Source organism: Euprymna scolopes, chromosome 34 (genome assembly GCF_053919585.1).
Source record: "Euprymna scolopes isolate OS-2025 chromosome 34, ASM5391958v1, whole genome shotgun sequence".
Classification (NCBI taxonomy): domain Eukaryota; kingdom Metazoa; phylum Mollusca; class Cephalopoda; order Sepiida; family Sepiolidae; genus Euprymna; species Euprymna scolopes.
Window position 1 is genome coordinate 31957533 of NC_136515.1, and position 26026 is coordinate 31983558.

Genomic DNA, 26026 nt, shown 5'->3' on the forward strand with positions numbered 1-26026 from the left:
GTAAACCTTTATGCCATACCCTATCAAAGGCCTTAGATATGTGTAGTAAAAAAAAAAAAAAAAAAAAAAAAAAAATCGTGCAAACCTTTTACCACTGGCAACGCCCGCTTCAGAGAGTGAAAGAAGAAGAAGAGAATGGCCACTGCGTCTATTTATAGACTAGAGATCATGGGAAGAGTATGCAAATAACTTTGGACGGTTTTGTCCTATAAAAAGCCTGTATTTGGGAGAGAGGGTGTCTTTTTGGTTTGGCAGAAGCAATTGCTGTCAGAAGTGCATTGGACTGCAGGATTGAAGAGTGAAGATTGAGTTGTGGAGTCATTGTATTTACCCACAATATGTCAAGAGCAATTGCCCTAGAAAGGTTGCCTCCGTCGAGAGATTTGCTAATCCTATGAGATATAACTGTAAGCACATCTGCTGTAGATCTAGCAGAACGGAAACCATATTGAGTGTCACTAAGAAGGTTATTTTTGTTGAGATGGTTGATTACTTCTGTATTTAACACAGATTCCAGCAACTTACTCATGACGCACAGGAGACTTATTGGCCTGTACTGAGAGGGGGATGAGCGATCACCTGAATTCTTAAATACAGGGCATACTGATGAAATTTTCCAGGGAGATGGGAAACTATTCTCCTTAAGACAACGTTTAAAGAGTTTTGTAAGTATGGGCGCTAGTTCAGGTTGAAGTTTTTTGAGTACTATAATTGGAATACCGTCAGGGCCAGTTGCTTTACTGGAATCAAGGTTTTTGATTAGCTTGGCAACATCACGTACAGATATACGTATATCACATAGCGTGTTTTCTGATACAGGAGGAAATATTGGGGGTTGGCAGCCTTGATCACAAAGGGTAGAATTAGCTGCGAAGTTCTTGACAAAGAGTTTGGCTTTGTCTGATGCTGACGAGATTACCTCAGGTCCATTGATAATAGTTGGGATGGAACACACGCTTCTGTTCAGGATTCTGTTTGCTATTTGCCAAAACTGGTGGGAACCAAGCCGCTGCTCAGCTACTTTGGACTTAACAGATTGAGCATACAACTCTCTTGCATTCTTTATTACTTTCTTACAATGGTTGCTGGCAGTCCTGAAAGCGGCTTTAGTTTTCATACATCTATTACGTTGGAAACAGTGGAAAAAGTGATTTCTGTGCGCAATGGCAGCAGCACATTCTGGAGAGAACCATGGCTGGCTGTTAGGTTTTTGCTGAAACTTTTTCGAGGGTATGAAACGGTCAATACCTACAATAAACCATTCCGTCAGGTCTAATACTATAGAGGACACATCCTTTTTAAACATGGAATGCAGAGGTAGATCAGATATAAATGTACGGAAGCTATCCCAGTCAGCCTTAGTGTATTGATATACTGTACGATGGAGAGGTACATCTGAGGACTTATTACATTTCATTTTTATCTTAATTGATACAACAGAGTGGTCGGAAGAGCCAAGAGGCGACAGAACAGAAACTGAACATAGTTCAGGGCAAGTTGTGAGAAAAAGGTCTAGTAGGCTCGCATACTGGCCATCATTGTCGGGCACACGGGTGGGTTCCTGAACAATCTGGGTGAGGTCATAGGCAATGGAGAAATCATGACAGAACCTTCCCTCATCATCAGTCTTGTTAGAGTGGGTCAACCATTCGACGTTATGAAAATTGAAGTCACCACATACGTGAATGTTAGCTGAAGGATAGGCAGATAAGACTTGGTCAATTTTCTTAGATATGCTTTGAAAGATAGTAACTCCGCTGTTATGGGGGCGATAGAGAGTAAATATAAATGCCGTAGTGTGAGCTAAAGCAACCCGGAAGCACATATAAGGTAAGTTAGGATCTTCCCGGGAGATGTCCCTACCACATGGAAAGTTATCCCTAATATAGGCACAAATTCCATGTCCATGGCGATCTTGGGGGTCAGATTTAGAAGTTAAGTTAGAGTATCCTTTAATTGCGAACTCTTCTAGAGAAATAGCCTGTCCAATGCCAGTTTCACTTAAAAATAAAAGGTCTGGTTTAGTCTCCTGTAATTGGGTTTCAACCTCTGGAAGGTTAGAACGTAGACCCCTGATGTTGGAGAAGGAGACATGGTAGTAGGGGTCTACGTTGGAAGTTGGAGAACTGGGTTTAATCGTGTATTTTTTCTTGAAACTTGTCATGATGAATTTTTGGAATTTGTGGACTAGGTCGTCAAATTTACTTAGAGCAGGACAGAGAGGGGAAACTAAGAGAGAAAAAGAAACAAAGAATTTTTTTTTTTTATTTGTAGCTAATGATAAGGTAAAGCCGTAACAATTACCCACTAGTATGGCATCGAGAGGCCCCACCAGAAGCTACAGCATGGTCCAGAATCCATTCACCAAATGGCAATACAGCAGCTCCAGTACTTTGCACCTGCTGATAGGACAGCCTCCTTGGTGGTTAATCCAAGGTTCGGGTCCCTGACTATCAGGCGGATAACGTCAGCCCAGACAAAACGTTTACCTCCAGCACCCTTACTAATGACATGGCTACAAGGATAGACATAGAAACAGAAAATTTCCGCCATCTCTGCCAACTGTTCGCGCAAAATACTGCCAACCTAGAAAACAGCTTTTTCTTCTCCCTTTGTCAGAAAAATCACTCATTAAAAAATGAGGACTGAGGGACAAATAAGAAGAAGTGAGAGTAACAGGAGCTGCCGATAACGCATTCACAATGCGTTTTCTACTCTCCATTTAAAAAAAAACAAAAAACTATTAAGTATTGTACTTAATAAAAGTCCAACGGACGTGTTTAAGGGAAAGTATGGTGATAGATTCCCCTCTCACGAACTAAGAATAAGTACAAATTCGTAATCTATTTTTGCAATCAACTTGGTAGATAAATAAACATTTATGAACGAGAAAAAAAGCTAGCATTTAATAAAACAGAAATACATAAATTAAATACTGAAATAAAATGGAGTTATTAATATTTGAATCTAAAAATAAAAAGTATGATTAAAATTGAAAACACTTATCTCAACAAAAACACGGCCGATTCCAAAATGTAAACTGAAATGAGGAAATTTAAGTTAACAGCGTTCAAAAAGATTTTTTTTTTTTTTTTAAATTAACCGTTAAAAGAAAGCGTGATTTTATTCTGAACTTTAGCTAGTCACGTTATAAGAAATTTACGATAAAAAAGAAAAGCGTATGGGGGGGGGAGGAGTTCTTCCGAAAGTTACATAAATTAAATACTGAAATAAAATGGAGTTATTAATATTTGAATCTAAAAATAAAAAGTATGATTAAAATAGAAAACACTTATCTCAACAAAAACACGGCCGATTCCAAAATGTAAACTGAAATGAGGAAATTTAAGTTAACAGCGTTCAAAAAGTTTTTTTTTTTTTTTAAATTAACCGTTAAAAGAAAGCGTGATTTTATTCTGAACTTTAGCTAATCACGTTATAAGAAATTTACGATAAAAAAGTATGCAGAGTATATCATGTGAAAGGGGCCTGCTGACCGAATTGTGTACAGATAATGGTGCAGCGTTTTGCGGAAAGACATTTGCTGACTTTACACATTCAATTTTGGTGCGCCCACGTACCCTCTAGAAATGGAATAATTAAGAGGTTCCATCGCATTGTGGCAAGAACAAAGTGCATAATTTTAGAGGCAGTGTACTGGCACAATGTCACTTCTAATGACAGCAAGATGGCCATGACGGCACCTGCGAATGTGCTATACAATTATAGGATCCATGTCAAGGATATTAATGAAGTGATGGTGCCCGACACTACTCTGAACACCACCTACCCATATGTGATAATAGTACTCCATCTTAAAATGTATCCGACTCTTATACAGGTAAAGGATTGTCTCAGGAGTGAGAAACTTTCTTGATTGGTAGAATGATCCATCCATTTTTCCAACAACCTTAGCAATGGATTTAAGTTTTCCATTATAGGACTGGAATGAAAGTCAGTTTTAGAAAGCTTATCAAAGCAGGGTTTTTTCTCAAGAGCAGAGCTATTCATTCAGGAAGATCACTGATAAATATCAGGAAGAGGGTTGTGCCTAGAATGAATCCTTAGGCATGCCAGCATTGATACTATGAACTTTTGACTTCTTTCCATCAATAACTATTTTTATAAACCAATTAGAGAGAAAGAATTTTAATGGTTGAGAAAACATTTCCAGGTATTGCATGACTAGCAAGCTTATGAATCAAATCTTTGTGCCAAACCTAATCAAAGACTTTGTAAATAGATTTACTGATCTTATCTGATATTACAGTTGCCACATTATCTGTTGATATTGTATGAAAAAAATCAATATTGTTTGCCACAAAAGTAGATTATTTTAGTTGAAGTTGTTGACAACTTCTTGATTTATCACAGATTCATGATACAAAACTGATTGGATTCTACTGAGCTGCAGAAGACCTTTTTTAAATACAAAGTGAAAAAATTGATGGATGATGATGGAAAGCATTTTTCCTTTAAGCAACGATTGAACAGCTAGTTTCAATTGCATCTCTCTTTATGATTGAAATGCTGTCAGGAATGGTTGCCTTACTGATATAAGGTTCTTCATACATCTGGCAACACCCTGAACAGATATGAGGATGTTACCTAAAATATCTATGGTCTAAAAGGGAAATTCTGGAAGAAGATGGCTTGATGAAAAGTTATTTGTAAAAAAAAAAAAAAAAATTGGTTCTATAAGATGCTCTGGTCCAACTGGTCCATTGATGACGGTTGGAATAGATGACATACCTGTTTGTTGTTTTGCAGTGGTTGCAGGCAGTTTTAAAGGCAGCTTTAGTTTCAGAGCATCTATTTCATTGAAAGCAATTGAAATGGTGATTTCTGTGAGCAATAGTAGTAGCATATTCAGGTCATACCAAAGTTGAATCTTTGGTCTCTTCTCAAAGTTTTTTGGAGGATAGAAAAGTCAATGCAAACAATTACCCACTCAGTTGTATTGGATATGATACAGGACACCTTTTTAAAAATAAATGCAAAGGAAGTTCAGATATTAAAAATTTGAAGCTATCCTAATCAGCCATTAAGTATCAATACACTGCAATAGAAAGGGACATTGGCGGTCTTACTAAACTTTAAAGTGATCAGAGGCTCTAATAAATATGCACTATTCAAGGAAAGTTGTCTTAAATAGATCAGAGAGGCTTGAAAAGAGAACAAGAGTGGGTTTGTCAACAATCTAAGGTTGTATGCAATGGAAAATTATAACAAAACTTCTCTTCATCATCATTCTTGTTAAAGTAAACTTATGATAATGTGCTGAGGCCTACAAAGGAATTACAATGAGTACTAGTATATATTTGGGGAGATGGCTCCCAAAATTTGTACTAGAATTGTCTATAAGGACACATGGCACAGTGGTTAGAGTACTTGGAAAAAAATCAATTGTAAAAGTGATATTCTCCTGAAGGTTGAAAGTTCGATTCTCAGTATGGGTGACCGAAAAATACAATAGCAAATTACTTAGGACCTCTATCCAGTCATGGCTGATGGAACAAGAGCATGCTACACCGCTTCGAAATTCCGTCTAGATTCAACAGAAACATTTCAGAGTTTGACAAGATACACCGGAAGAAGGTCAGAGGTTACATTAAGTGAAACGTTGTGAAAATGACATTTAAAGTGAGAACAGTAGTCAAAAGAATACAAATTATATGAATAACAAAACCTCATCTCAAAAATTCAGAATTGTAAAATCAGAAAACATTAGAAAGGATTACGAATGTCTTACCTGTCTCTCATTTGTTTCTTTTTCTTTCTTTGTGTTTTTGTTGTTCCACTCCAGATGTTTCACTATATTGTCAATATTTTTATAAATAAATTCAAACGGCAATATTTTAAGTATGTTAGTTCATAAAATAATGGCTCCATTCAGTCTTTACAGTTGATGGATACCAAAGTTTAGCTGTGTGTGAAATTTTTTACAGTTGATGGATACCAAAGTTTAGCTGTGTGTGAAATTTTTTACAGTTGATGGATACCAAAGTTTACCTGTGTGTGATATTTTTTACAGTTGATGGATACCAAAGTTTACCTGTGTGTGAAATTTTTTACAGTTGATGGATACCAAAGTTTAGCTGTGTGTGAAATTTTTTACAGTTGATGGATACCAAAGTTTAGCTGTGGGTGAAATTTTTTACAGTTGATGGATACCAAAGTTTAGCTGTGTGTGAAATTTTTTACAGTTGATGGATACCAAAGTTTAGCTGTGGGTGAAATTTTTTACAGTTGATGGATACCAAAGTTTAGCTGTGTGTGAAATTTTTTACAGTTGATGAATACCAAAGTTTAGCTGTGTGTGAAATTTTTTACAGTTGATGGATACCAAAGTTTAGCTGTGGGTGAAATTTTTTACAGTTGATGAATACCAAAGTTTAGCTGTGTGTGAAATTTTTTACAGTTGATGGATACCAAAGTTTAGCTGTGTGTGAATTTTTTTACAGTTAATGGATACCAAAGTTTAGCTGTGTGTGAAATTTTTTACAGTTGATGGATACCAAAGTTTAGCTGTGTGTGAAATTTTTTACAGTTGATGAATACCAAAGTTTAGCTGTGTGTGAAATTTTTTACAGTTGATGAATACCAAAGTTTAGCTGTGGGTGAAATTTTTGTGGCAAGAGTTGTGAAATCTCAAACTACACCTCTCCTAAGACGGCACTTCAATTCAATTTGTAAGTATATAAGTTTAGGACAACTAGAAATAATACCAAGATAAGTGAAACGCACATACAGTGCCTAGTATTCCCAAATTGTTACCCATTTGGTACTGGTCAGACTTATCATTGCTTAACTTTGGTGATCTGGTGTGTCAACATTATTATGCCATAAAGTAAATGTGGTATCGTGGTGACTGCTGAAGCCACAGTGAAAGAATGAAAGAAATAGTGCTTGGATGAATAAGTCACAATGGAGCTAGTTAAAAGTTATATATTTGTAAATGAAATTTATCTTACTTGCGAACTCAAAGTTGAGTATATGTTCTTTCTTTGGTCAGAGGAAGAGAGATCCTTCTTGATTGGGGAAATTTTAGTCCCATCCAGAGTGCCACTTTTTGGCGTGTTACATATCCTCTATGTAAAAAACTAAGCTGGTATCAAATTTCATGATGAAGTTAAGTAAATAGTGATTCAGAATTGATAGCAGTTTAGGTTTTACAGGAAAGAATAAAACATATCAGATAAAACAAACGTGGTAAGAATAGACAGAAAGTTAATGAGTAATGTTTCCACTTTCAATCCAATAGTGGAACTGGAATGAGAAGGAGAATATTAAGGTGATTAATGTTTAGTATATGATGTATACAAGAAAATCACAGAAGAATTAAAAAAAACAAAACAATACGCAACTATATATTATATAGATAAACTTACCTTCTTCGGTTTTGAAGGTAACCTTCAACACTGCTGGCAAAGTGTTGTGGCATGTTATAGCCATAACCAGGCATATCAATAAGAAAAAATTTTTTTCTCACTTGGTAAAAATTAAGTGTCTTTGTGTGTCCCTGAATAACAAAAACAAAATCATATTGCTAAAAATTATCAAATCATATTAAACATTAAATATATATATACATCTAAAAAGTTAAAAAGTAGTGTTAAATCGAACACGAAAAATAGTATTTACACAATTTTTAGACAAAAGTTATCTCCCTTGAGTAAAATAGCATTTTGAAAAGCAGTTATCAGGCAAGCATGGGAAAACATTTCACTAAGAAACAAACAATAAAACACGTTCTAATACAATTTTATTTTTTCAGTTGCATATATATAATACTTATATTTGGTAATTTATAACAGATCGTTCTTATCCAAATTATTTTTCATATTCACTCACAAAAGATCACTTTATTTCAAAAAGAAAAAAAAGAAGTTTTTACATATTTAAGTGACTTTTAATCTTTTACCAATCCAATCAAACTAAAAAAATTTTATTAGATTTTTTACATTAATTTCAATTATTTGTTTATTATGCCTCTTTTTAACTACATCTTCAATCCTTTATACATTTTGAACATTTTCACATTATCAAAAGGAAGATATAATTTTGTTAAATATTTCATTCAATAGTTCAGTTCCCCAAAAATACTGCCTATTTTACTATGATTTATTAATTAATCTATTTACATCTTAAAATGTTCTCCTATATAATTTCTTAATCTAATCTCAAAGCATCGAGTTCTAAAAGCATTATTATTTCAATTAGTTAATACAGATTTTCTTTTTTATTTAAATCGCTTGACTTACAAATCAAGGAAAAAAATTTTATATGCTCATGATGATTAAAAATGTCATTAATTACTTTGAAATTTTCAAACAAATTACCTGTCATTTTTCTCTTTAATAAAGTTAATCTTATATTTTTAATCTTTCTCAGTAATTGTAATCATTTACTCTCTATCAGTTTTATCACTTTTCTTTGTATGCCTTCCTATCTCAATATTACATTTCAATTTTCATGTTTAGTGTAATCTTTAAGAGAGCTTTAAAATAATTTTTGGATATCTTGAATACAATGAAATTTTTTAAACTTTTTAATTAATCAAATTTCTTTGAAAGAAAATCTACCAGTAGATTTTTAGAAATGACAAACTTCATAAAACAAACACTAATGACATTTTTATTTTTTAAAAACTAACTTTGCATGTTGTCATAATTAAGTTGTGGGTGGTTATTGTTGGTGGTCACTTTAGGAGTTTCATCAATTATCAGTAACTTTCCTAATCTTTCTTTACATTTTTTAAATTAAAATTTGTGTTATTCTATGCAGAAATTTTCTCAGAAAAGTTTACACTTTCTGTCATTTAAAAATAAAATGTTTATTTTGTTGATATTATAATTTCCATGGATTAATTAAACACTTACAGGTTTGGATGAAATATTCACTTTAACATGAGGACATTGGTGGAAAAGTGCTTGAATAAGAGATGATTTACCCACATTGCTTCGACCTAAAAAGGCAACCTGGAGAAGAAAGAAAAAACCCCACATAAATTTAAACATAGTGCACGATTTGGTTGATTTACAACTTTATACTTTGAGAAGGTCAAAGACCATATTGGTTGAAATGTGTAATAATAAAACTAATACATATCTCCCCCCCCCCGATTTACAGACATAAATATTAGCTAGTAATGGCAGCATCAAAAAAGGAATTATTTTTATTGTTGTAACTGGACCGTGTGTAACTGGCTGGTGCGAAGATGTCGGAGACAGTTTTTACTTCATATGTTGGACTGTAATTTTGTTTGGCAAGGAGAAATGATGAAGGGGTTTGTTCGGCTTAATCATTTTAAGCTTAAATGACGGTTATTATGATTTTGTATACTGGCAGGACATTTTATTGTTGAAATAACAAATTACAAAAAGGCTTGGGAATGTAATTGTGACCAGAGACTGTTGGCGAATGTATTGGGATTGGTCTAAAGTGGTCGAGTAAGTGTTTTTTTTAATGAAATAACACTTCACTGAATGATAAATGCATGGAAGAGAATACATGATGTCGAACAATTGCAATTTACTTGTCATCGCATCAGATCTATTATGTATGTTCGTGTGTCTGTGTGTTCTATGTAAATAGAAATGTTCGGCTTGCCACAGGCATTTCAATTTAGAGAGTCAAGCCAGCCAACAACACATTTGGCCTAACAATACGAAACCGAGGATAAAAAATATACATTTAATCCCTTTGTATTTTTCTTGTGACCTCAGAAGTGTACAGCAAGAGCAATATAGATGACTACACAAAATTTGCTTGAGCCAAATCTTTTACTCTCTTCAAAGAGCAAAACAGAATGCTATTCAACTCGAAAATGGGATCATTACAGCCAAGGCTGTGCTTAGGGTTCCTACAGACCCCGCAGTTGCAGGGAGGGCAGCAAGTTACCCAGGAGCCACAAAACCCTGGGAAGCCATTAGGATCTTTGGCTCTGTAGAGCTATTGTAATCAAAAAATTTAACAAAATAATTATTAGGATTAACGAGGGGGTGGGGTGGAAGAAACTACAAATCATGAAATGAGAGAAATGGATTATAGATATGTTTCAACATACAAGATCATCAGTTAAGAAAATCTAGCAACTGTGTAGTTTATAAACAAGAAATATCAACTTTAAAGTGAAGCCACTTGATATTTTGCAAAGGCATGTATATTGAGACTATCGAAAGAGGAAGCTTGTTAACTAAAGAATGACATCATACAATGTAGGCAATGTAAGTGAAAAAGAGAAGAGACTGGTATTCCATTGATATAGGTTTTATTAACTAACAAAGAATACACATGCTGTGGTTCTCATAGAGTTTTAGAATGGCAAAATGGTTTCTTTCTATGGCATTTTATTACTGTAAGGGGTCTTTGGAAAAGATAATGCTAGATGAGCAGGGGGACAAGGATAATTTCAACTATAACATTTTCCCCTTCAAGAATTATTATGAAAGGGTTATAAAGAGGATAATTAAGGGTTGTTTATCCAGCATCAAGTTATAAAATCTTTATGGATTTCATAACTTGATGTTAGACAAACATTTACTTGGTATTCTTCATACTCTGATTCGTGAAGATTTAGGTGCTTAGTATTAACTTCTGGGAGGTGTTGATTTCTTCAAGGACAGGTAAAAGATTCTTTTCCTCCTTCATCACTAGGTAGTTCTTTAGAGGTCTCAGGGCTTGAAGGGTTATTTTCATTATGAAGGTCTTCACAGTCAAGAAATTAGAAACTATGGTTTGCATATTGTCAATAGTTTCAGTGCCAGAAGGTAATCACACATAAGCATAGTAAGAGTTGATGTCTAACAGAGTAGCTGGACTTACAGGAGGGTCGAGCTTAGTGTGATTTCTTTGGATCCGAGTCCTGGAGGTGGATTTATGGCTATATTGGAATAATCTGTCATGAGGAGTCACATTAGTGGCAGTGCAGAGCAAAGATCTAATCAAGTGGAAAGCATCGGGAAGCACATCTTCCCAACAGTACAGTTTCATGTTGCTAGAGTGTTAAGTTATTCGAATGGCCTTTCATTCGGGTTTAGTGTCCGTGATAAGAATGCAATGGGCCAACCTTGTTGATTTAATGCAGCATTACTTGCATTTGTCAACCATTATTAAGGTAGCATTTTTTAAGTCATTTTTCAATGTCTGAAAAGAATTTAAGGCAGATGGGAACAATGGAAATAGTACCAATAGTATTTTGCCAGAGAAGTTGAATAAACTTATTATAGTAATTTTTTTTTTTTTTTTTTTTTTTACATAGGTATCACCACATTATCAAGGCCAAGAGGCCACTCAAGGATAAGGGTTAAAGAGTGTACAGTAGAAATTGGACAATATAGTAATCATTAGTAATGAAAATTTGGTAAATTTGATAACTTATATGGAACGGCTCATCAAGAACTTATTTACGTTAGACTTGAACACAACCATATTGTAGTCAGCCGGAAAGCAGGAAAACGGAAGACAATTCCACAGGCGTGCAGTTCTAAGAAAGAAGCTTTGTTCATGGAATCTACGTTTAGGTTTAGGCACAGATAAAGAGTGGGGGGAATTATTGATAGTGTTTACAGCTAGACGAGTGTTTTTTGTGAAAGTTAAACGAGGGGGGACCATAGACTGAAGCTCAGTCGAACACTTTCCATGAAAATAACGATACATCAGAGACAAACTCGCAACATCTCTTCTGTGAGATAGAGGTTGCAGGGAAGAAAAAAGGACATCTCCTACGAGGCTACGAAGTCTATTTTGAACTCTATCAAGACAGGACAAGTCCTTTCTAGCAGCTCCTGCCCAGATGTGGCAACAGTATTCCATCCTTGGACGTACCTGGCTCTTATATAGATAGAGAATTGCATAAGCAGTGAGATATCTACTGGATCGATAGAAAGATCCCACCATTTTTCCAGCGGCCTTGGCAATAGATTTGATGTACGTGTTCCATTTAAGATCAGGAGTAATGGTCAAGCCCAGAAACTTGTCAAAACAAGTATGAAAACAGACTGACTACTTGTTTTTGAGATGCAAGATTTAGAGGGTGTGGCATTTTGAAAAGTGGTCTCAATATTTGGTAGTCAGGAGAAATTTGGTTGTTTTGAATAGTGCATCCAAGTAGTGATAGATGTAGCCGAAATGCTGCTCTTGCTTTTTTTCTTTTTTTTTTCCACAGTGGTCACCACTTATCAAGACCCGGAAGCCACTCAGGGATAAGGGTTATTGCAAGTACATTACGTTAGTGTGGAGATTTGATGAAGTGTTTACTTAAGGGGGCGGTTCATTAAGAATTTGTTAATGTTGGATTGTGTAGTGGACTTTCAGTCAGCGTTCAAGTGGTAGATAACTTGACAAAGACTAAAGTTACTTCTCATGAAAGAGGAGAACTATTTATGGCACAATGGGAGATTCCATTGTGCACACATGGGCCAGTCTATTCTTTGGATTGTGATTCGCTGAATCACCTGATTGGATATGCTTGTACATAAATACAAGCCCTCAGTTCAGCTCAATCTGGTGTCTGTCTTGTGCTGAACCCTTGGTAAGTGTTGCTGCTATTATTATTATTGTTGTTGTTGTTGTGTGTTATTGACTAACACAGTTCTTTTGATTATTCTACAGAACACATCCAAGTTGTAGTCAGGTGGGAAGCAGGCAGACGGAACAGAGTTCCACAGGCGTGCAGTTCTAAGAAAGAAGCTTTGTTCATGGAATCCACGTTTTGATTTAGGCACAGATAACGAGTGGAGGAAATTTTTCATAGTGGATTCAGCTAGACAGGTGTTTTTCGTGAAAGATTGGCGAGGGGGGACCAGAGATTGGAGTTCAGACGAGCACCTGCCATGGAAATAACGATAAACAAGGATAGGCTCGCAACGTCTCTTCTGTGGGAGAGAGGTTGCAGGGTAGAGAAAAGGGCATCCCCCACTAAGCCACAAAGTCTATTTTGTACTCTGTCAAGGCAGGATAGGCTATTTTTCAGCTCCTGCCCAGATATGGCAGCAGTATTCCATCCTTGGATGTACTTGGCTTTTATATAGACAGTGTGATTTTATATCTTTTTGCTACGTCTTTGAAGGTTGTGGTCATGCTCTTTTTGATTTTTTCTACATATTGTAACGTTAAGTATCCGTTAAGTTTTCCTTATTTATGACTAGCAGGGGATGGAGTGTGGGGCGCCTGGCATAGCCCAGTCATAAAAAAAATGAAACTTAATTGGCATCAGCCTGAAGCATAACCAAAAGCAAAATTTTGTAAACAAAAAAAAAAAGAAAAGAAATGCTGAGTATGAACTCACATAACACTTAATCGAATGTGTTATTCGTGGGCCAAGGAGGACACAGACATTATAATGACACAAATTAAGCTTTTTAAAATGGAAGAACATAATGGTTTGCCCATGCGCAGTTTGCAAACCATGCCGAAAGCAAGATTTTTATGTAACCCCCTCCCTTCAAACAAAACAACATTTCTACACAAAACAAATGACGATTTTTTTTCAATTTTTCAATATTACCCCTTTATATAATAGACTAGCAGGGGTACTTGGTGTTGCTCACGATCATTTAAATTTAAATAGAAGTGAAATTATGTGTATAAAATTTCTGTCTCTCCCTCTCTCTCAAACTGTCTCTTTATGCTTCTCTCTTTTCCTCTCTTCTTTTTACTGTTTTTATCTGTAAACCTTTGCCTAACACATTCCTTTCTTGTTTTACTGTGCTGAAAAAATGTAATTCATATATTAGAGCTACCTTTTTTAAATGCAATACTCCATTCTCATATTTATTGCTTCTGAGCAACTCCAAATATAACAAAACAATGACATTCTTGAATAAATGGAATTCCATTCTCTCCACCTGCTTTCACAATAATATGAAAAGAAATTAAAAAGAATACATCTTAAAAATATATATGATATAAAGTAATTTTCTAATCATAAACTGCTTCAGCTATTTCCAGGACTGACTCCATATACCCCCTCCCCCTCTCTTAAATATATATATGAAATAAAGTGATTTTCAGATCATCATCAGTTTCAGGAATTTCCACGACATATACTCTCTTAAAAATATATACAAAATAGAGTAATTTTCAGATTGTAAACTGCTTCAACCATTTCTGCGACTGATTCCATATAATCCACCCCCTCTTAAAAATAAATATAAAATAAAGTGATTTTTAGATCGTAAACTGCTTCAGCCATTTCTGGGACTGACTCCATACCCCTCTCTTAAAAATATATCTATAAAAGTAAGAATGTGTGTGTGTGAGGACACTTCTCAACCTACGTACTCAACAAATTTTTAATCTACAGACTTCAAATTTGGTATATAGGTAATTTAGATATGTGGAAAACTTTTTAATAGGTTTTCATCAGGAAAAAAGGGCTACTGACGGGTCAAAATGGGAGTTGTCGCAATTTTCTCTGTTTGCTGTTTCACGATTGTGCATATGTGAATGGTTTACATTACGGATTCCTTATGTTAAGCATGAGTCGGTTAGAAAACACTTTTTGAAAAGCATTTCACCCTGGCCAAATAGTTATCATAATTGACTCACTCTCAAGTTATGGTTTCAATCTCAGTTTGAGTATTTTTTTTAGTTACAAAAAGTGAACTGTTTAGAAAAAACATAATAATTGTATGCACATGTCTCAGTTTCTTTCCGTTTTTTTTTTTTACTTCATTTGTTTTTTTGTTTTTTTTAAAGAATTTAAGTTTACATTTAATACCTACAGCATTTCTGTTTATAATAAATAAGAAATCTGCTAGAATTAAAATATAATATTTATGTGTATTTTATGACTGGGCAACATCGGAAGGTCTGCTAGTATGAAATAAAGTGATTTTGAGATTGTAAACTGTTTCAGCCATTTCCAGGACTGACTCCATATACCCCGCTTCATTTCTTAAAAATATATATGAAATAAAGTAATTTTCAGAAAGTAAACTGCTTCAGCCATTTCCGGGACCGATTCCATATATTCCCCACCATCTTAAAAATTTACATGAAAAAGTAACTTTGAGATTGTAAACTGCTTTAGCTATTTCTGGGACTGACTTTATATACTCCCTTCTCTTAAAAATATATATGAAATAACTTATTTGCAGATCATAAACCTCTTCAGCCATTTCATCATTACATCTTTGGAACGCATGTACTCCATTAGTAACGCCAAAAAGGAGACAAGTGAATTGGTAAAGTTTGCCACTTACTTCGGAGACTGTGTATTTCTGATTAGTGTGAGTTATCAGTATTTGGTGATAGGCGGACTTCAGGTCGAGTGTTGTAAACCTCTCTGGTCGTGAGAACTGAAGGCTGTGAGCATTCGCAGAGTAACCAGCACACATGCAGGCAATCGGGGCTTCCCCGGGGATTGACGTATTGATTGGTGATTGGGACTAGGGAATAACCTACCCTACCTATCACCATGCTATATAAGCATAAATCAGTGAGTTGAAGCTGGATTTGGAGAGAATTTAACACTAATTTGCCATCGCACCTCCCTTCCCCATCCATTGCCACCACAAAACACGGAGAGTAAGATTCAATAGTGTGTTTGTAAGAAATAAATCAACATTGGACATTTGTATATAAGTTATATGATATTCTGTAAATTTGAGTTGAATGTACTCGTAGAATAGAGACATCTGAGTTTGTCTTTCTTTGTGCACATGAAAATCTCTTCACTTCCAGTGTGATACAGCATATCAACCGAAGGTGAAATGGACGCTGAAACCGACCAACCAGATCCCGCTGCGCTGAGAGAACTTGAGGAGAATTCCCTATGAAAGACTATCACTACACATGTTCATACCTGTTATCAGTGAAAGGTCACAGTTGGTGACCTGGAACAAGAGCCCGTTCACATTTGGTGCCGTGACCAGGATAATAGAACCTGGTTGAAGAATCAATAAAAACTCGAAAAAAAAGAACAAACAAAAAAAAATATACCAGGGTACAACGAGAGACTTAACAAAAAAAAAATAAGACACAAAAACAGACACAATCGAACAAAATTAATAAATATAATATAGAGAGGGGAAGAGAGACTAAAAACTAATGAAACATGTTGGCAGCGGTCGGATGAACAGAGTTCCAAGGAAGAATACAAAATGGAAAATGTATTGTACGAAAAATAAACAAAGATAAGTAATGTTTGATTTATTGTATTTCATTGCACACACACACACACAAAAAGTTTGTTTTGCTTTATCTGGTCATTGTGATCTATTTGCATTTAAATAATAGGTAAAAGAAGTTTAAGCCAATTTAATCAGCTGTAAAACACAAGATTGTATTGAAAAAAAAGTGTACGAACTTAACATGGAAGAGATAAATAGACCAGTGGCAGGGATACAACCCCCACAACCCCTGTGTATGGAAAATAATCTGTCAGCGAACTGGAAACTGTTTAAATTAAGATGGAATAACTATGCTATCATCACGTATCTAGCGAGACAGCCAGTACCATACCAAACGGCGATGTTACTGCATACACTTGGAGACAAAGCGTTAAAAGTATATTATGAGTTTCAATTTCTGACTCCGGAAGAAGAGAGAACACCCAATGAAATTCTCCAAGCGTTCGATAAGTATGCCATTGGAAAAATTAATGAGACATACGAATGATATATCTTCCACACAAGAAAACAAGGAGAAGGTGAAACAGTGGAAGCATTTATCACGGCACTCCATACATTGATAAAGACATGCAATTTCTGTGAGAATTGCGCCTCTTCCATACTACGAGATCAGATAATTCTTGGAGTACACAACCCCCACACCCAAGTAGAACTGCTTAAAATGAGACAGTTGAACTTAGAGATGCATGGACATATGCAAACTATCAGAAAATGCAACGCTACAGTCTAGAATTCTGAAACCCGAGGCAGTTAACAGAGTGGACTTGAAACCTAAGGGAAGACCAACAACCACAGAAAGTAACAGAAGGTGTAGAGCCTGTGCATTGCGACATGAACTCGGAAAAGAGTTTTGTTCAGCTTTTGGGAAGACGTGTTTCAAATGCAATGGAAAGCACCACTTTGCAAAAAGATGCAAATCAAGAAAAAAGAATATTCGGTTTGTTGGAAAACAAGATGATAGCAATAGCAGTAATGATGGTTCAGACTATGGACACGTGGACAGTGTGACCACGAAAGAAGGAATCAATTCCATCAGACCTGAAGTGAAAAAGGCAGAAATGATGGTCAAAGGAAAGCCGTTGTTTTTCAGCTAGATAATGGAGCCTCAGTGAACATCCTGAACGAGAAACATGTGGCGGGAAAAACACTTGAGCAGTCCAATAAAACCCTTGTCATGTGGAACAGGTCACAAATGAAACCGTTAGGAGAACGTCGGATAAAAATGATAAACCCAAAAACCGGACTCAAGTATGCAGTGAAGTTTGTCATTGTAAAGGAAGACTTCCATCCACTACTTGGAACGAATGCCATCCAGCAAATGGCACTCATTAGTGTGAACAATGACAAATTTAAGAGGGTTGCAAACATATCTCAAAAAGACAGCAGCCAGCACCCGGAGAGCATCATATCGAAATTTTAGGATGTATTCCAGGAAGAATTGGGTACGTTACCTGGAGAGGTTCATCTGGAGGTGAACTCCAACGTAACACCACATGTTGCAGCGGCTCGAAGAATATCAGTGGCTATCAAGGTAAAAGTGAAAGCCGAATTAGAAAGACTGGTCAAAAAGTAGGTAATTGAACCAGTGAACGAGCCAACACCATGGGTAAGTGCCTTATCACTGGTAATCAAAAAAATGGAAAGTTACGGATATGTATTGACCCCAGACCATTAAATAAGGCTCTTAAACGGAAGCATTTCCAGTTACCGGTACTGGATGATCTCCTCCCAGAACTTGCTGATAGCAAAGTTTTCTCAACTTTTGATCTAAGGGATGGATTTTGGCACCTGAAGTTAGATGAAGCCAGCAGTCGCTTGACCACTTTTGCCATTCCATATGGTCGATTTCGATGGAAGGTTTTACCATTTGGAATTGCTCCAGCCCTGGAAATATTTCAAAGAGAACTATATAAAAATGTGGCCGATTTGAAAGAAATCATCAATAAAGCAGACGATCTTCTGGTGGTCAGAATTGGTAAAACGATGGAAGAGCAACAGAGGACCATGATAGAAAACTCAGAAGGCTGTTGCAAAGATGTTGTGATCGTAGGATGTGATTGAATGCTGAGAAAATGAATTTACGGCAAACATCTGTATCATTCCTGGGTCACAGGATAACTAGTGAGGGTTTACTTCCAGATCCTGAGAAAATAAAAGCCATAAAAGATATGCCACGGTCAACAGGCATTAAGGGAGTGCAACGATTGGGAGGGTTCGTGAATTATTTGGCAAAGTTTCTGCCCCACATCTCTGACGTAATAGCTCCAATTTGCAACTTAACAAAGGCGGATGTGCCATGGACGTGGTCTCAGATCCATGAAGAAGCTTTTGAGAAAATCAAAATGTTGGGTTGGTGAGTGAAGCACCAGTATTGAGATACTATGACCCCAACAAACCATTGGTCGTTCAATGTGATGCAAGTGAAAAAGGAATGGGGGCTGCATTGCTACAAGAAGTCAACCCTTAGCATATATTAGCTGAGCACTTACAGACACAGAAACCCGATATGCACAGATTGAGAAAGAACTATTGGCAGTGGTTTATGCCTGTGAACGGTTTCACCAATACACATTTGGTCAACAGGTTACAGTACTGACTGATCATAAACCATTAGAAGCAATAATGAAAAAAGAATTGGGGAAATGCCCAAAGCGACTGCAAAATATGTTAATGTGGTTTTAAGTTTACAATGTGATTGTTCTATACCATCCTGGTAAGATGTTCCTATCAAGGGCATACATTCATGGAGTGAGCAATAAATGTATCGATGATGATGATGATGTCCAGGAAACAGAATATATTCCAGTGACAGAGGGAAGGCTGCTCAAATTGCGCTCAGCCACAAAAGAAGACAGATGTATGCAGATGTTACAGCAAGTAATTGTGGAAGGATGGCCAGAAGACAAAGTACATCTTGACCCAAAGGTGAGACCATATTTCAGCATGCAGAATGAAATGACGGTATAAGATGGATTAATATTTAGAGGAAACCGAGTAGTGGTATCAATAACACAGCCAGCAGTGTTAAAAGAAAAATTGCATTCCACACACCTAGGGGTCAAAGGATGCTGCAGAAGAGCAAAATAATGCTGTTACTGGCCAAATATGAATAGTGACATCAGAGACTTTGTCTCAAAATGCTCAACATGCAAGAAATATGAGGTAGCCAATCCTGCAGAGCCTTTAATGGTTCATGAAATTCTGGAGAGACCCTGGACAAAAGTAGGAGTAGATCTCTTTAGCTTTGCAGATAGGGATTATCTCTGCACCGTTGATTATATGAGTAATTTCTGGGAAATTGACCATCTCCCAATTACACAAGCTAGAACGGTTATCACTAAGCTTAAGCACCATTTTGCACGACATGGGATAACAGATCAGGTGGTCACTGATAATGGACCACAGTTTAGTAGTCAAGAATTCTCTACCTTTGCAAGAAAGTGGTGTTTTGCACATACATCCGTCAGTCCTTACAATAGCAAGGCAAATGGAAAAGTAGAATCTGCTGTAAAGATCGCAAAGAACCTTTTCCGGAAATCAATGGAAGATAAGGCTGATCCATACCTAGTGATGCTGGATCACAGGAATATGCCAGCCAAGGGCCACTTATCACCTGTGCAGAAGCTAATGTCCAGAAGAACAAAAACACTTCTTCCAACCAGAGAGGACCTACTCAGACCAGAACTACACAAAAATCTAAGCAAAACAGTTAAGTGGGACAGCAGAAAGCAAAAGCATTATTTCAACCGGAAAGTAAAACACTTCAGCCAGTGCAACATGGAGATGTGGTACGTATTAAGCCACACATAAAAGGTCAGCGAGAGTGGAAGAAGGCAGTCGAGTGGCAGAGACTGGATGAGAGGTACTTCCATGTCAAAGTTGATGAGGAGTTGCTCCGACGTAATAGGGTGGATTTTAAAAAAACAGCAGAAGCACTCCCATCACCATCATTGATCCCTCAGTCCAAAGGCCTAGCGAGGAGGTACCAATAAATGAACTGCCAAATACAGAAGGGGTTTGTAATTCGCAAACACCTCGACTCGAAAGTAATAGAAGAGATGGAATGAGGTCGGTGACATCATCCTCAGCAAACTAAAATACTGAAGGCATGAGGATGACACGTTCAGGGAGACTAGTAAGGAATCTGGCTAGATTAAAAGACTATACAAACTAATTGAGTGCAAGTGAAAAGGGCAGAATAATCCCTGTTAGGCTGGAGAGTAGTCAGCCCAGTGAAGGCCTAGGTAACAAAGACAAAGCATTGTTTTGTTTTTGTATTTTAGTTATTTTGTGTTTTTGTTAGTGGATCATTTTTTCTTTATTGTTGTTCTTAAAAGGGGGAAGATGTTGCATGAGGAACTAATCTCAGGTTACACCACTAGAGTAACGTCCCTTGGCGGTGACAGACTTGTATTATAGATAATGGCGCGAGAATAAAATAAAATGCCAATAAACCAAGTGTATGCGTTGTGTGTTTTCATTAATGGGAATCCGCATGCAAAGATAATGAAACAGGCCCAACTAATAGCAGGGACAGCGTCTTCGACTCTCGGATGCACTGTTGTCATTCGTGAGTGTGGCTATACTTAAGATTAAGGAAGGGTGCTGATGATTAAACCCGTTGCGGAAGTAAATGATTCAACCGGAGGGGTCGAAGTGTGGTGGCTTGTTGGTGACTAGGTACAGGCAAAAATGGGCGGACAAAAATGGGGGATAATAGTTTTGAAAGCCGATTTATCATAATTTTTTCGTAGGTTTCTGACTACTTTTTGATTGTATTTGAAAGATTAAGGGCTAAACTTAATTTCCAAAAGGAAGAAAAATATGTGAAAAAAAAGTTATGAAAATGTTTTCACGGTGAGCTAACCAATTCAGCTAAATTTTGAAGTTAAATAAATGTATGGTAAAAATCCTTTAAAAGATAAATATTAGTTTTCTGGGTCTATTTTAAAGATAATTAGTAAAGTCCTAAGATATTGAATTAAATTTGAAAAAAACCCACCTTGTTTGTACAAAACATAAATTAGCCCAAAAACCGAGTGATTCTGGCGTTTGCAAAACGCAACAAACTAAAATTTTGTAAACACAAAAATTATGCAGGCCCAAAATTTCAGGCAGTTGAAAGACTGAAAATTACGTCATGTAATTAAAAGGGAGGAAGTTTTATTTCCCCCAGTCGCGCATCCGTACATTTCTTTTCTGAACATTTGTATTAATTTTTGCATTTTTTAATCCAATTATTTTTCTATGTTCCTGTTTTCAAATTATTTTTTTTTTAAATTAAATTCAATATTATATAAAAAATATGTTACGCCGAAAGTTTCACATTCTTGCAAGCAAGGAAATTATTAAAATCTTGCGTATAAAAATTATGCGAAATCTGTAATTTAAAAAAAAAAAGTAGAAATATTTTTTGCAATTATAATTTTTTGTGTGAAAATATTAAATAAGCAATGCTTAATTCAATGGTAATATCGGTACTTTGAGAAATTCATTTTTCTTCGAGTTATATAGAATTCATTAATACGGATTTAGGGGCTTTTTTCGTAATGTTCCAATAAAAATTATTTTATTTTATTTTTATTGTTACAAATTACGATGCTTTATTTATATTAAAAAAAAGCAAAAATAAAGTCTTGCGTTTTTTATTTACTACTGAAAACCATAACTTTAGTAAAGGTATTTTTTGTTTAAACAAAATAATACATTTCCACTAGGATTTAAATAAAAATAATTAGTTCATTATATTTCGTGATCATTATTTGATAAATACTGAAAATTTCTTTAAAATTGGTTAATTTCCTGAGTTTTGGTGATTTTTTAAGTAAAGAGAGGGGTCAAATTTTTATACATTTTGAGCATCGGCATTCATTTTGCCTGTACTATTTACATCAATGTCGTCTATTCTGTATGATTCTTTTATTGTGTCATATTGGCGACTATTCATGTCAATGTCATCTATCCTGTGGGTTCTTTTATTGATATTTTCTTGATTTACACATTGCGGTATGACGCCACTGGTCTTTACTTAGGCGAAATATCCATACATGGCACAGCCAAGGGATGGGAGTCCTTGGGAAATTATCCTTTTCTCATTTTCTTGGTATAATGCCATTGGTCGACCATGGTCGTTACTTAAGTGGAATATTCCTATGCCTAGCCAGAGAGGGGAGCCCTTGGGAAATTGTTTTCATTTATTGTATTACGTTATTGGGTGGGCACAGGCAGTGCTTGAGGCAAAATGCCCACACTGCACCTCGTTATTCATTGGATCATTTGGACGGCTGAATCACTGACCGAGCAATTTCTTCCTGTCGTTGCAGGGATGAAGGAGATCAAGGTGATGTTCCTGTAGAACTGATATAGACGTCTACCGCGCTAACCATGAGAAAGGGTGCCATTTTCAAAAAGACCACAGAGTCAAATCAGTTAGTGACGTTAGTGAATGATTTGCGACCTTACGGAGAACTAATTAGCAGACATCGTAAAAGGATCGATCAATTTGACAAAGTGAGGAAGCAACTAGTTAGCACATATGAGCATGTAGAACTATATATCCGTCGGGTTTTGAATCCCTTGGAAGACGAGTTGCGCATATTACGGCACCAGTGGGCTGACCAATGGGATCACTATTAGAGATTTAGGGACCTGATGCCCAGACCTAAGAGAGTGGTTATTCCTATAATAGGTAAAGCCTTAGAGTGGTTACTGAGGAACACCTCGGATTAGTAAAGTTGCGGATAGAAGAATTAGAGAAGGGACAGAAGACGTTGGTACAAGTTACCAAGGAAGGTTTATCAATATTAAATATTACTAGAGTAGAGATGCAAGAGAATAGAGAAGGCCTTAATGACATTGTTCGCCAACTGGAAGCTTTACACGAGGAAATTTGGAATGTGTCTAGCAGGATGGAGACAGAATTTTCAAGGGGAGAAGCTTTCCTACAGCGATATTTGCACCTGATGCATATGTGGCGCCTATTATGGCGAGCCGAGCAAACTTTGGTCGAATGGACCAATCATATAAGGGCAACGCTGGATGCCCTGGCGTTGGGGCATTTGTCCCCTAGTGTAATTAGCCCTGATCAGCTGAGAGGAGTTCTAGAGGACATAAGACAGAAGTTACCATCATGTCTACAACTCCCGATGAGCCCAGAAGAAGGATTGTGGGAATATCATAACACCTTCGGGTGTAGTGCGCAGCTCAAAGCTGGAAGAATATTGGTGTTCATGTCTGTGCCCTTCTGGGATCGAGGAAGTCAATATGAGGTTTACCAGGTCATCACTCCACCCATTCCATATCCACTAGACATACCCAGATTGGGGCTGGTGGCCAGTTACCAGGTGGAGACTGAATGTAGCGTTTAACATGACAAGGGATAAATTTATGCTATTGAACCGGCAAGAAGCGGGAGAGTGTTGAGTCAATGGCCTTGGAATCTGTCGGTCATACAGCCCAATATATGTGACGGGAGATCATGAGCTGTTTAAACAAAAAATACCTTTACTAAAGTTATGGTTTTCAGTAGTAAATAAAAAACGCAAGACTTTATTTTTGCTTTTTTTTTAAGCGAGGGATATATGTGACGGGAGATCATGAGCTGTGTGTATTGGGATTATTCCAGGGGGATGAGAGAATGATAAACTGCGTCTGCAAGGTTGAAGTGGTAAGCGAGGGACTATTGCCCTTGGTCGTAAGAGTGGCCGAAGGCACCTGGTTAGTGGCCACCCAACAAAGGCTGGAATTATCCAGGGTGTGCGGTAACACAGCCGTTGGGATAATTAAGGTGCATCCATCTTTAACTATGATAGAACTGGACAAGGGATGTGAGGCCCAGAGGAAGGGTATGGGGTTAGGGTATGGGGTTACCCGTATATTATCAGGTTAAGGAACGGTATCGAAAGCGCCAGAGTGGGCAAATGTCCAGTTGAATAACCTTACTAACCTCTGGGACCCCCTAGTTCGTCGATCGTCGCCGCGTACCCAATTCAGGTTCCTCAAGGCTCTGAGGGGAGCAAGGAAAATAGATTTGAGAGAATTACAGATCCGATTGGATGGTATAGAGGATACAGAATCTAGGGATAGATCCCATAGATTGGTAATTACGGCTGGGGGAATAAGCATGCTTATAATGGTACCTTTGTTACTGGCAGCAGTTGTGTGGTGTGTAAGAGGGCAAATGAGGTCTAAAGACAATGAGAAGCACCTCGAGGCTATCTACGTTGATGACAAAGGTAGCTTGAGTCCAAACCCACTGGCCGCCCCAAATGACCCCACCTGAAGGAAACCCAGTTCTGGATGAGCAACCGAGGGAAAGCAGCACGCTTTAATTTAATTGAAAAAAAAAATTGAGTTACCTTTATGAACTTGGATTGAAAAAAAAAAAAAACTGAGCGACATTTATAAATTTGGATTGAGAAGATTCTTGAATTATCACTGTAACTTGTTAAAGGGAAAAGAGGCCTTTCATTAATGCATGAAAAAAAAAAAAAAAAACAATTGACTCTGTGGTGAAAAACAATTGACTGTGGTGAAAAATTCTGAGTGAGTGACTTTTCTAATTTCATTGAAAAAAAAAATGTGTAATAATATGGTGGGTGATTGGAAAAACCCTGGTGACTTTTAATTTGGGAAAAAAAAATTTCTGAGTAACTTTTATAATTGTGTATAATTATTTTTTTTAACATTGAAAAAAAGAGTGAACCACTTGCATAATTCTTAAAAAAAAAAAAAAAAAAAAAAAAAAAAAGAACTGTCATAATTGTGTTGAAAAAAAAAGAGAAGGACTATAAAACATAAGTAATGAGACTTTGACCACTTTGGACTTTCCTGGAATTAGAACTTTTTGATTTTTTTACTTTATAAAATGGACTTTTTGAATTTTTGGGACCCAGCTGGTGTGGAGAACCCTCATCTGTGGGGTGGTTGTGAACTCGAGTTCGGACTATATATGCTTACTTTTCTAACATGTGTGCTAACAATGGAAAGGAGAAACAGCAGATGAAACCCAGCTGGTACCGATTGTGGTGAGAGGGTGACGGAACGGAGGTGGTGTAGGCGGATGACTTACACTCATTTGTTTGTAATAAACCAATGAGCCTAAGGGTGGGGCGGAATGTGGCGTGACCACCTCCGGGAGCCGTAGAGCTCCCCATTGGGGGGAGATTAAGACCCCAAAACACTGAATAAGGCTGAGCAACTATGCTTGTATTAACTGTTAAGCATTATGGCATGACCGGGCAGCAGCGGATAACCTTGCTAAAAGGAAGAGTTAAGTTATGAATTTATTGTGAATTTATTGTGTCATGAAACAACAACTAAGGATAATAGTCCACAATAAATAATAGAACAAAATTTGTTGTTATATCATTAGGATATAACAGAGAACCTCTATTAATCTTCTGAAAGTAACTGTTTATTTCAGGTATCTCTTCCACAGCATTGCATTTTATTTTTTAAAGAAATGCATAACCACTATAACTTGTTAACACATAGTACTCCTTTGCACTGATTAACATCATCCTCTGTTAGATCTCTGTTAAGTTTATAAGCATCTAAATGTTGCTTCTTTGTCATTTCATCCCAGTTAGCTTCTTGTAAATTCTTCAAATTAATAGTCCAATTACTAAGTGGCAGATTCAGTTTTAATACCGATATCATTTAGAGTTTTTTCTCACATTCAAACAATTGACATACAGACATATGGATCCCTGGTTAGTTGATGATACTTGCCAAACCTTGCCTCAGGTTATCTGCTTGAAACTTACCAGGTAATATATAAAACATATTCAATATTTTAATGCAATATTTAATTATTTTTAGAATTGCATATGTTGTATAATATAAAGCAATGTTTCTTTGTTAATTTCCCAGTTCTCCCAGGAATG

General features: G+C 36.5%; 1 protein-coding gene across 2 annotated transcripts in view; it reads right to left on the reverse strand.

Moving 5' to 3' along the window:
- Positions 1-5752: 5752 nt before the first annotated feature.
- The window catches only part of LOC145259163 (GTP-binding protein 8-like), a 244887-nt gene continuing 224613 nt past the window's right edge, over positions 5753-26026 (reverse strand). The window contains exons 3-5 of one of the 2 annotated variants that reach the window (XM_080116891.1): positions 8883-8981; positions 7392-7522; positions 5753-7269 (exon numbers count right to left, since the gene is read on the reverse strand). In XM_080116891.1, coding sequence (XP_079973017.1) covers positions 7173-7269; positions 7392-7522; positions 8883-8981 — 327 coding nt within the window. In that variant the 3' untranslated portion in view covers positions 5753-7172. The remainder of the gene's footprint in view (positions 7270-7391; positions 7523-8882; positions 8982-26026) is intronic. The other variant, XM_080116892.1, reaches the window with a different exon arrangement.